General features: G+C 46.6%; 1 protein-coding gene across 1 annotated transcript; it reads left to right on the top strand.

Moving 5' to 3' along the window:
* Positions 1 to 4,813: 4,813 nt before the first annotated feature.
* Positions 4,814 to 12,186, top strand: LOC116377454 (sodium/potassium-transporting ATPase subunit alpha-1-like; the record flags this gene model as incomplete). Its single annotated transcript, XM_031839096.1, has 15 exons — positions 4,814 to 5,302; positions 5,873 to 5,932; positions 6,178 to 6,279; positions 6,442 to 6,543; positions 6,664 to 6,777; positions 6,954 to 7,088; positions 7,423 to 7,540; positions 7,676 to 7,944; positions 8,049 to 8,357; positions 9,586 to 9,720; positions 9,842 to 10,037; positions 10,141 to 10,316; positions 10,436 to 10,572; positions 10,753 to 10,903; positions 12,166 to 12,186. Coding segments are annotated over exons 1-15 (2,160 nt in total), but the record flags the coding sequence as incomplete, so codon positions are not given.
* Positions 12,187 to 12,190: the final 4 nt, after the last annotated feature.

The following is a 12,190-nucleotide window of genomic DNA, read 5'->3' as shown; positions in this document are numbered from 1 at the left end:
GTGTGTGTGTGTGTGTGTGTGTGTGTGTGTGTGTGTGTGTGTGTGTGGAGATGGACCAAGAGAGATCTAGTGGGAGAAGTGAAGCAGAATGGCTCATTCAGTCTCGCTTCCTTTCTCCTCTTTCTCCATGATGCTCACTCACGGTCCCTTTGGCTCCTCTGCTGCTGATTTTCCTCCCATATGTGATGAAAGCCATGCCCTGCCCCCATCCAACCTCCCTCCTCTTCCCCACTGAGTCTCCCTCCTTCCCTCCTCTCCCCTCATACATTCAGTGCAGGCACAAACAAATGGCTAAACTTGGAGGAGATGATCGCCACCACAGAGCTCTCCTGGTGGGAGAAGGGGGGGCATATTAGGGGGAGCCAAAAGGCACCAGTTGCCGCATTGCCACCGTTAAGCAACTTTGCTCCCAGACGTGACGGAGGCTGAATACTGCTACATTTCTAAAGTGCTGAGCTTTAGATGAAGGGATACGTGAATACATGAATACAGATGTCATCTGTCTATATGTTAGTGGATGATTTCTCTTTTCTGAATGAATGCAGATATAGAGCTCAAGACGTATAAAACAGTCGGCAGTCTTCAGCACAGTGTGACTGGTTTACTGGGCAGCGATGCAGAGCAGAAACTAGGAGACAGCTGTCAAACTCACAGGAGACCGACGAGGGGGGAGGGGGGGTCCATCTAAATATTTCATAATCTCACCTGAGTCAACATACCTTCTTCTTCTCCCTAATTGACTCAGTTATAAAGTTGGCAGCAATTCAAAAGCATATTTCATCCCAAAACGTAAATATTCTTGTATCTCACTCGCTTGATATCCTTGTTTGCATTGTTAGCGAACGCCTCTCCAGTGTGTACATCACTTGTCTTTTGGGGAGATTTAAAGGCGTCTTTTCTTTTGGGAGAAAGGAGACGGTGAATTCCCCAACGGAGGATTTATCTCTTTAGTGGCCAGAGATGGCGACACTGGACCACAAACCAACCACCCCCCCCATGGTTCCTCCCACTGTGAGCTGACCAAGCATGTCAGCCCCCGGCCACTTTTCATCTCAGCCGAAGGGGCACCGCGACTCCACCTTCACATCCATTCTTTACAGTCTGTTTCCCTCTTGTTCTCTGCGTTTGTACCTGTTTTCCTTCCCTCTGACCCCCTCTCTCTCCCCCTCTCTCTCTCTCCCTCTCTCTGAGGATTTAACATTCTTTCTGCTCGGCAGTCATTGTGTATTAACCAGAGCTTTTGTCACACGCCACCTCTCGTCTGTGACAGAACACGGCGAACTCCCTCTCTCCTTCTTTCTCTCTTTTTTTCTTCTTCCTGTAATTCCCTTCACCTCGTTGTTGTGCCGTGTTTCATCTCTCATTTCTCTTTTCTTTCCCTCTTTGCTTTCCTCTCCGGCCTGCCTCCCTCTCTTTCTCCCATTCTTTCACATACCATCTCTGTGTGTGTGTGTGTGTGTGTGTGTGTGTGTGTGTGTGTTTGGCAAAGCAGCTTGAGCGGCTCTTTGAACTTTCACTGCGAACAGTCGCGTCGAGAGAAAAAAAAAACACTCCAGAGGACACTGTCCCTCTGTGTCTGTCCATGAGGACATGTGACCAAAAGAAAACCCATAATCCAGGTCAGGTACTGAAACCTGAATCAGAGGCTACTTTGTTCGTGTGATTATGACAACAGGAAAACGCGGGAGGTTTGAGGAAGTGATGCAACTTGCAGCTATGTTGTGTTGGCCGGTTGATGTCGTGTAGGTGTGGCTAAAGGCCCAAAAGTGGGGGGGGGGAAGAGCCGTTGATTTACTGGTTCATTCATTCTAGTCCAAAGCAGCGCTGTGTTAGAAGACCCTGTGGTCACAAAGCTTTTGAAGAAATATTGTGGATTGTGACTCTGTGAAAGGTGACTTTCATTAAGAGCCATGTCTGTGTCAGCAGCAGGTTGTCCTATTTAACAGAGATTATAGTGTCAAGAGATGAGTCGGGTGACACCACGTTCACATGATCAACAAACGCGCTGGAAGCTGATGGTGGCCGTCTGTTCATCTTTCATGTCGGTGTCGTCGTGCGTCACTCTGGCGGTTAAAAAAAAAAAACAAGTTCCCGCAAAGTTTCCAACAAGGACACACATTGATTCATTCATTCACTTTTGTTCTGCTGGGGGAAAGCTGAGAGATGCTCAGGACGTGAACGGAGTGTTAAACACGACCGAGTGTGTAAATTAACACCCTTTCTTTTCACTCTTTAAACAGGAGCGAGAGAGAAAAACACGGGTGGAAATGGAGGAAATGAACGAGTGGAGGAGGAGGCAGGCAGGCAGGCAGGCAGGCAGGCAGAGGGGGGGGGGGCTACAACACTTGACTCTGTCCATTCACATATCTGAATAGGTGTGGTAATAGTCGCTGGTAGCAACCGGGCAAAGTCCCGTGTGTGTGTGTGTGTGTGTGTGCGTGTGCGTGTGTGTGTGCGTCGGCGTCGGCACAGTTGAATGAGCAGCTTGTGTATCTGGCTAAAGACCCTGCTGGCACTCGGGAGGATAGTTCGTAGGAATTCACCATGCCTGTAAAAACCAGTGCATGCTTTAAAATATGCGTCCGCTTGACCGAGCGCTCTCCTCTGATGTCGGTTTGAGCCCGTAGGTCGTTGTTCTCTCAGGCGAGGGGAAAAAAAGCAGTAGGGGGGGCCTCAAGAATTCTTGTGTTTTTGGGGTTTCATTGGTATTCAGAGAGAATCGTTCATTCATCTATCTGAAGGGGTTCTCAGAGTCCAGTTCTCACACAAATCCTGCCTTTCTCTCAAACTTGACGTCACTGAATGAGGCGTCTCGATCTGTAACACACGTAAATAAGCTGCATTTTTGTAAAGTTTTGTTCCTTGGCCATAGTCCATTTAGAAAATCCCCACAAATCTCCATTAAGGGCTTGAAGGAAAGAAACGCAGCGCTCGTCGGATGGAGTGGCCCCATGCTCGTGGTCTTAACGGTCTCATGGAAAGATTTGAGCCTTTTGTTTGTTTTTGATGCGGATTTTATGGAAGTTGTACAAAGGGCCATTGTTCTGTGTCCAGTAGGCTTCTGTTTGTGTTTGTTTTTCATCCACCACATCTTCTCTGGAGAGCATCCCTCCAGATCTGCTCTCCATGCCCTCCTCTCACCCTCTCCCCTCCTTCCCTTTGTTCCTCCTTATACTTTGATTCTTTTTTTTTTTTTATCAATATGGTGACGCTAACCTTGAATGCTGCTCCTCGTGGTTGGGGATTACTTCCTCGTCTCCTGTGGGAGAACTTTGTCTTTTATGGAAAACAGTGCTGCATACAAAATAAAAAGTAAAACCAACAGATTTCACCTTTTGATGCCTATGGTGCATACCAAAAAGTTTGGGACCAGATCCGCGACCAGTGCCCACTATACGTCTCTACTGCAGGAGCATCCTGTAAAACGTTAACTAACATGGACAAATAGAAGCGTCTCGTGTTAGATTAGCGCAGGTAGCCTGGAGCTCATTTCTGTACGATGTGAGTAAGCTGATTAATCCCCGACTGTTATCTCTGAAGCTCAGTCTAGAGTGATAAGTGAAACCATCTAATGGGACTCTCCCTTGAAGGCTCTGCACAGGTGTTTTGAGATTACTGTACGTGCAGTCGCCAAACTCACACTAATTAGAATTACAATATTTATATATTTGCAGAATTACAAACTAGTGTTGCCTCCAAAATAAGTATTGGCGCTTAAAATGAGGCTCAAACCTCTAGTACTTCTGCCCCGTTTGTGAATTATTTGCCTCGGGCCAGATGGGCCCCTGGGGGTCCTCGGGGTCCAGAGGGTGGGATCTGGCCGCAGTGATCCAGAACCAGGCTCTGTGTTTTCCCAGCTTGGCCGGCCGGGGGGGGGCTGGATCAACAATAACATGTGCTGGGATCACACTCTCCCGCTCTGGTGACTCCCTGGGAAACTTTAAAAGGCCAACGCAGCAGAAACACTATATTAGTTAGCATATTTCCATGACCGGCACTGTGTGCAGCATGTCCACATGTGGTCACACCGGCGGTGGGGCAGCCACACGTGGGTCGTTTTTATGTCAAGTATATCGCCTTCAAAATGGCTGTTGCACATGCAGACACTTGGCTCGTTTGGGCAGCCTCCCTGCTGACATGCTAACACCTCTGATCCGTGTGCAGTGCTGGATTATAGATGAGCCTTAACAGCTAATCGATGTCGGCTTCTAGTGTTGCGATCTCCTGTTGCCTACCTGAAGCACACACGCTCTTAACTCCCTGTGATTAAACACATTTCTATAAATGGAGTGTGGGCTCACACAGGTGCTGGTAGCAACAAGGATGCAGATGTTTGACACTGACATGGCAAATTATTTTGTGTTAGTTAAGGGATGATGGAAATCGTTTTGTTGTTTCCTCCTGTGTGATCTACCTGTCTTTGAACTTTCACTTTAGTGCTTGTCTTCCTCCCCATCTCACCTTCTCTCCGTCACTCTGCCTCTCACACACACACACACACACACACCGTCTGGCTTTCAGCCGTCTAGAAGACACAACCTTTTGTTGCTCCGTCAGCCACGGTGGCCGCCAATAGTGAGAGGGGATGTGTGTGGAGGAGACAGCGGAGAGAAAGGGGCCGGCACTCATGGTGTGATGGGGGAAGACACACACAGTATGGACTGTGTGTGTGTGCGTGTGTGTGTGTGAGATCCAGGTTCAACTATCTTTTAATTAAAATCGTTCCCGCCTACAGCGAGAGAGTTTGTGTCGCAGTCGGAGTGAAAATCAACAAAATGTCCCAAAGTGTGATTAGCAGTAACAGACTCCAGTGTGGGTGTTTGCTCCTCTGTGGGGTTTGGCTGAGCTACTTAATTGGTGAGGTTATGTTTAAGAAAGCTGGTGAATGAGGGAAACGTTGTGTGCTTTTCCTCACTCACACAGTGGCACCCTTTAGTGCCAACGTGGGTGTTTAAACAAGAGCGTTTTGTTTTCACCCTCCCGCCTGATCTGTCAAAAACTGACCAAAAACTGCCAGACGTTTGCTCCTCCCTCTTGGTGGCTCTGGTGTCCACAAAGACAGGATCCACATATTTGTGATCCTGGACCTGTTGTGCTTTCACTATGTTGTGTCTCGATTGACCAGCCTCCATCTCCTCTCATCATTTATATTATATCTTACTTATCAATGTTTATTTTGCGTCTCCAGGAAGGCCGCGAGCAGTATGAGCTGGCTGCGACCTCGGAGCAGGTCAGCAAGAAGAAGGCGAAGGGGAAGAAGAAAGAGAAGGATATGGATGAGCTGAAGAAGGAAGTGGATATGGTGAGTGTCTCAGCTGCACATTGGGTTTTTTTCACTCTTCTCGTCGTCCTCAGGTGCTCTTCCTCTGATTGTCTCCTGCTTCCCATATCACTACCCTGTCTTCTCTATTGTGTGGGTTTTATTCCCTCTGCCTCTCCTCCCTTCAAGTACCTCTTCTTGCCTCCTGTCTTTCATCGTAAAACACTTACTTTCTTCTTTTTTTTTTTTTCATGCAGCTTTCTCCTTCCCTCCTCACTTCATTTCATGCCTTTCTTTTCTCGACGTATTGCTCACCTGCAATCTTCCTCTGCTCTTCCTCCTCATTACTTCCCTTTTATCCTCCTCCTTTCTCTACTTCCTCTCACCTCCCCCGTGTCTTGTTGGCTCCTCATTCCGTCACCTCTGACTGTTTCTGTCGCAGCTCCACCATGTGAAAGGTGGTCATTTGTAAAACGGAAAGGTCGGCACACAATGAGCGCTGAATGTCACCTGCATATTGAACACACACACACACACATATTGTGGATACACACATGCGGCAGACATAAGCGCTGAACTGACGCCGCCTTCTTTTCTCTGTCGTTCTCGCAGGATGATCACAAGCTGACCCTTGATGAGCTCAATCGCAAATATGGAACAGACCTCAACAATGTGAGTGAGATGAAGAGGAAAATGTGTATTTATCCTCTTTTCTTCCTCCTCTTCCTTCTGATTTTCTTCCTCCTACCTGCTGATGAAGGAAGTCGTCCTGTTTTTCTGTTGATGGTGTGTTGCCAGCCAACTAGTAGCACCTACAGTCCCCCATGGACTTGTTTGTGTGTACGCGTGTAGCTGGCCTGCAGTGTGCTTTTAAATGTGGCTGAATTGTCAACACGTGTATCTTCTGCTCACATCAGGGTTTGACTTGTGCGAAGGCTGCTGAGATTCTGATTCGTGATGGACCCAACGCCCTCACTCCTCCTCCCACCACCCCAGAGTGGGTCAAATTCTGCAAACAGGTAACATCCGCTGTCTGTGTTGGTGCTGCAGGGCCGTGATGAGCACATTGTCTTTCCTACAGTTGTTTATATTGACGCCTTTAGCGTCCGTGTTGAAGCTCAGTTCAGGTGCTCATTCAAATTTCAGGCTTAGCAGGTCCCTCCTGTTCTGTTTTCCTTCAGATGTTTGGCGGGTTCTCCATGCTTCTGTGGACTGGCGCCGTCCTCTGTTTCCTGGCCTATGGTATCCAGGCTGTAATGGAGGATGAGCCAGCTAATGACAATGTAAGAAAAGGTCCTTGTAGCCTGTGTAGTGTCTTGATGTAAAACATTTCATGAGATTTACATTAAATCAGAAGCTGAACCACTGGGTCAAACCTCTTTAACCTCGTCTCACGTTCACAGTTGTACCTGGGTGTCGTGCTTTCTGCTGTCGTTATCATCACTGGCTGCTTCTCCTACTACCAAGAGGCCAAGAGCTCCAAGATCATGGACTCCTTCAAGAACCTGGTCCCACAGGTGCCCCTCCCGTTTTACACCTTTTATTCATTTAACTGTTTACTTTTGATTTCTGCATCAACGTTTTATACATTCATAAACATACTAAGAAGCAACAGCAGTTAAAACGGACCAAAAAAAATGAAGCAATCAGTCTCTTTGTCTCACATGCATCTCCGTCATGTCTCGTCTCGTAGCAAGCCCTGGTCGTCCGTGACGGCGAGAAGAAGTGCATCAACGCTGAGGAGGTGGTGGTCGGTGATTTAGTGGAGGTGAAGGGTGGAGACCGGATCCCCGCTGATCTGAGAATCATCTCCGCCCACGGCTGCAAGGTGCGTGTTATTTTTCATCTCTCCAGGTCCCATATTAATTGAGTTAAAACCATTCATATCGCTGACATTTCATTATCAGAGTATGCCTCCCTTTGCGGTCTTTTTTTTGTGTGACTAGTGGAAGTCAACCAGTCTGTGACCCATTTTAAGCCCTGAACTAAACTCAACACCCTAGAGCAACACTTGACCCATTTATTGCTCATGCTTTTCCACTAGCCACATATGGAGGATAAAGTTTGTTTGTGGTCGCATTCTTCCCAGTTTTTATGTTTCTTTTCCTGCAGCCACATTGATATTCCGTCTTCCATCAATCACAGTTTGTTTCATTTCTCAGGTGGACAACTCCTCTCTGACCGGCGAATCAGAGCCCCAGACTCGTACTCCTGACTTCTCCAATGAGAACCCGCTGGAGACCAGGAACATTGCTTTCTTCTCCACCAACTGTGTTGAAGGTACGACAACAGGATGCATAAAAGCCATTCAGAGACGGTGCTGCATTTCGTCTGTAGTTCAGAGACTATGTAATGAAACAGATGTTTGCTGTTGAAAAGAAATTCAATAAAAAAATGTAATCATCCTTGCTACAGGAACGGCCCGTGGTGTCGTGATCAGCACCGGAGACCGTACCGTCATGGGGCGCATCGCCACGCTGGCCTCTGGCCTTGAAGTTGGACGCACCCCCATTTCAATCGAGATCGAGCACTTCATCCACATCATCACCGGCGTGGCCATCTTCCTGGGCGTTTCCTTCTTCGTCCTCTCGCTCATCCTCGGATACAGCTGGCTGGAGGCCGTCATCTTCCTCATCGGTATCATTGTGGCCAACGTTCCAGAAGGTCTCCTAGCTACAGTCACTGTGAGTTTACCAGCATTTCTGCCCTGAGTTTCATTTTCAATAGATCATATTTGATGCAAGGAGTGGAGATCTTACTGTTAGAAATACTTGATTCCCGTCTCCAGGTGTGTCTGACTCTGACTGCTAAGCGTATGGCGAAGAAGAACTGCCTGGTGAAGAACTTGGAAGCTGTCGAGACCCTGGGCTCCACCTCCACCATCTGCTCCGACAAGACCGGCACCCTGACCCAGAATCGGATGACCGTGGCCCACATGTGGTTCGACAACCAGATCCACGAGGCCGACACCACAGAGAACCAGAGCGGCACCTCCTTCGACAAGAGCTCTGCCACCTGGGCTGCCCTGGCCAGAGTCGCCGGACTGTGTAACCGCGCCGTCTTCCTGGCAGAGCAGTCCAACCTTCCCATCCTGAAGGTGGGTTTATGTACCCTGCAATCGAATACTTGAATACATAATGCCAAATATTAAGGCTTCTCTGAGACAACAGCCCTTTTTTCAGGGCTGATGTTATCAGACAAATAATTTAGCTCTTTGAACTAAAAGCAGAAGTCCTCTTTTGTTCAACAACAATAAAGCTTTTTTTCTGTTGCTCATTATGTGGGCAGGATTTACCTGTACTGCCGACTCATCTTTCAATCTCAATGTGCCCTTTTTCAAACAGTTTGAAAATTACAGTAAAACCAAACAAGTGTCCCTATTGTTCTTTTTTCTTTTACTGATATTGGCTTCATTTCATTTCTAGCAATGCCAACACCTGTTCAAGTGTTCTTCATAAAAGATGAGTGTTTGTTCAAATCTGATGAGGGACAAGAGACTGCAATGTATTTTAAAAGATTCATACAAATTCACACCTCCTGGAATGCAATATACAACAGCTGCCCATCACTTCAGCAACAATACATGCACGTTATGGAGATGCTTTCCTCTCAGCCCAACAGGCTTGTTTTCCAGCGTATACCTCCCTCCCTGGAGTAAACACACACATTTTGTAACCGCATGATTATACCGAACACTGGCAAACACACGCACACAGATGTACGCATGTCTCTTGGCTCCCAGAATTTCCCTTGGAGCCCGGTCTCGTGTGTGTGTGTGTGTGTGTGTGTGTGTGTGTGTGTGTGTGTGTGTGTCACCTGTAACTGGCTGGCATCATGGCTCTAATTACCAGTCATTCCCTGTCGTTACGCATTATTCTTGGCTGGTTTGCAGCAAAGCGGGGCCAGCTCTATAAACATCTGTCTCTGATTTACTGAGTGAGGGAGTTACACCATTGGCGTTAAGGAATATTTCACCCCAAAAAATGACATGTATATCAACTACACTACCCGTGTTGAGTTTAATTCCTGAAGAAGACTGTTATTCTCTCATGCCTCAACAGTGAACAAAGAATTAAAGAGAAGAAAAAGCAAAACTATATCAAAACATCCATTTGCAAACACTCCCAATTTGTGCAATATAATCTTTTTTTAATCTAATTAAATACTCACTACTTCACTATAACCTTACTATTTGAAACGCAGTCGGTGGTACCAGGCCTTGTGCCACATCCTCGTGTCCGTCCTCAGGAGGCTTTCACAGCGACGCATTGAGTTTATGGAGTCGCCGTTTGTTGAGGTTAATGTTCTCCATCTTCCCCCACCAGAGAGATGTGGCCGGTGACGCCTCTGAGTCGGCTCTGCTGAAATGCATCGAGCTGTGCTGCGGATCAGTCCTGGAAATGAGAAACAAAACCCCCAAAATTTCTGAGATCCCGTTCAACTCTACTAACAAGTACCAGGTATGGAACGAGGAGCTAGATTCCAGTTTAATCAATCATTTAATATACGGAAACCAATTGTTCATGTTGTTTTCAGATGCTGTTAGAGATATTAATTACTTTTTTACCTCTGTGCACCTAGCTCTCCATTCACAAAAATGACACACCTGAAACAGGGTCCCAGCACCTGCTGGTGATGAAAGGCGCCCCAGAGAGGATTTTGGACCGCTGCTCCACCATCCTGTTGCATGGCAAAGAGCAGCCTCTGGACGATGAGCTGAAGGACTCTTTCCAGAACGCATACCTGGAACTGGGGGGTCTGGGAGAGAGAGTGCTGGGTAAGGATGGATGGCAGCTGGGATTGAAATTAATAAATGAATTAACAGAGCAGAAACCACTCTGAAAATCTCTTCATTCATGTTTTTCTTGTCTCCCTTCCAGGTTTCTGCCACTTCAGCATGCCTGATGACCAGTTCCCAGAGGGCTTTGCTTTTGACACTGAGGAGGTGAACTTCCCCACTGAGAACCTGTGCTTCATCGGCCTCATGTCCATGATCGACCCTCCTCGTGCTGCTGTGCCCGACGCAGTCGGCAAATGCAGGAGCGCCGGAATCAAGGTAAAGCCCACAATATCATGGAAATGACTTGTTGACTCTAATGCAGAGTCAACATGAAGCTAATTCCATCACATTTAAAGTATAATGCTCAGGCTTGATAAGTGTTCCTCTCTTTCCAGGTCATCATGGTGACAGGTGATCATCCAATCACAGCCAAGGCTATTGCTAAGGGTGTGGGCATCATCTCCGAAGGCAACGAGACCGTTGAAGACATTGCGGCCCGTCTGAACATCCCAATCAACGAAGTCAACCCAAGGTACTGACAATACTGAGGAACCCTGGGTGCGTTTTGTTCCAGTTTTCATGGAAACACAACTGCACCTGGAGTACCCCAAGATCATGTTCTGGGCCCCATTTGTTTCAGACCTCAGAAACCCGTTTCTGATTAATCTAGTGCAACTGCGTTTACGTAACCAAATTGCTTTGTATACTCCAGAGATGCCAAGGCCTGTGTCGTCCATGGCGGAGACCTGAAAGATCTGGCGCCCGAGCAGCTTGACGACATCCTGAAGTACCACACTGAGATTGTTTTCGCCAGAACCTCCCCGCAGCAGAAACTGATCATTGTGGAGGGCTGCCAGAGACAGGTAGGAACTAAACAAACAAGGAGGTGTTTGTGTGTCAGGGAGGACATTTCCCTGCTCCTCTGAGCCTCTGTAGTGTTTGGCAAACTGGAAAAACATGAACACAAACACAGCATGTGCCGACGCCTTATTATGTAAATTCATGTGTGCATATTTGATATCCCTATCCCCAATGCTTATTTTGGATTATTGCTTTGGTCTGATGACTTAAGTTGGCGGAATAATCAAGCATAGCATCTGTCAAGCTGTGACCTTGCATGAATATTCATGAGTGCATCAGTAGGCAGAGAACTCTGTTTAGTGTGGAATTGGACGATGGATTTATTTATATATAAATCTTTTTGTTAATTATCGCCTCATCAAGGGCAACCACGAATATTATATTATTCTGATACAATGTCAGTTTCATCTCTTGACGTTTAATATTTAACAAAACCCCGACTACATAATCCATTTCTACTGAAATAGTTGAAAACGAATTAGCATATTGTATTCCAGTGTTTCCCAAATATTTCCTAAAGGAGTGGGAAGGGATCAATGATGACTTATTGATATTTCCTGTTATGAACCCAGTAACTTAAATTCACTTCCTCAGTAACTCGGACACTCCAAGCTATTTGCAGTGCAGATTACAGAGGTTGTATTTCAAATGTCTCTCCATTCACTTTTGGCTATATTTAGAATATTTTCATGCAGAAACCTACGTCTGCACACGTGCGAAAATAGATTTTTCGCGCTAAAATATACAAACTTTGACCAAAATTAAAATGTTTGGATTTGAATACATACGCAACACAGCCGGGAAGATACCGAATGATAAAAACAATGTTTCTCTCATGGAAATCCCATATCTGTAATCAGCATGCAGCACATCAACTGATTATCTTCACAGTTTCGCCAGAATACAAGCTCTGTATGTCGTCTGATTCCACCTCTGTCTCCTCCTCACTTTTATCTCGTCTGTACTGTCGGATGAAGTAGAATTGCCCTGAAACCTTTTTGAAAACAGAATAATTCCCTGTTGTGTGAAAGAAAAGCCGCTGTGTGATGCAGTGTAAGTAATGGAAATGTCACTCAACGGCAAGAATGGGGCTTTTTCTCTGAAGTGGCTGTGACACCTGTTGCAGAGAAGTTCTGAGCTTGCGTGACTTTTTGGAAATGGAGTTCATTGTCATTTGTACTTCTTTTTTAATTCTCTGTCTGAGTACAACTCCTACACACACAATGCATCTTTCCCTCAAGGCTTCTGTGCTCTGTCTCTGCAGGGAGCCATTGTGGCCGTGACAGGCG

This window comes from Anarrhichthys ocellatus, unplaced genomic scaffold (assembly GCF_004355925.1).
Source record: "Anarrhichthys ocellatus isolate YVR2014 unplaced genomic scaffold, GSC_Weel_1.0 scaffold1270, whole genome shotgun sequence".
Taxonomy (NCBI): domain Eukaryota; kingdom Metazoa; phylum Chordata; class Actinopteri; order Perciformes; family Anarhichadidae; genus Anarrhichthys; species Anarrhichthys ocellatus.
Note: the sequence above shows the minus strand (reverse complement) of the source record. Positions and strands in the feature narration are given on the sequence as shown.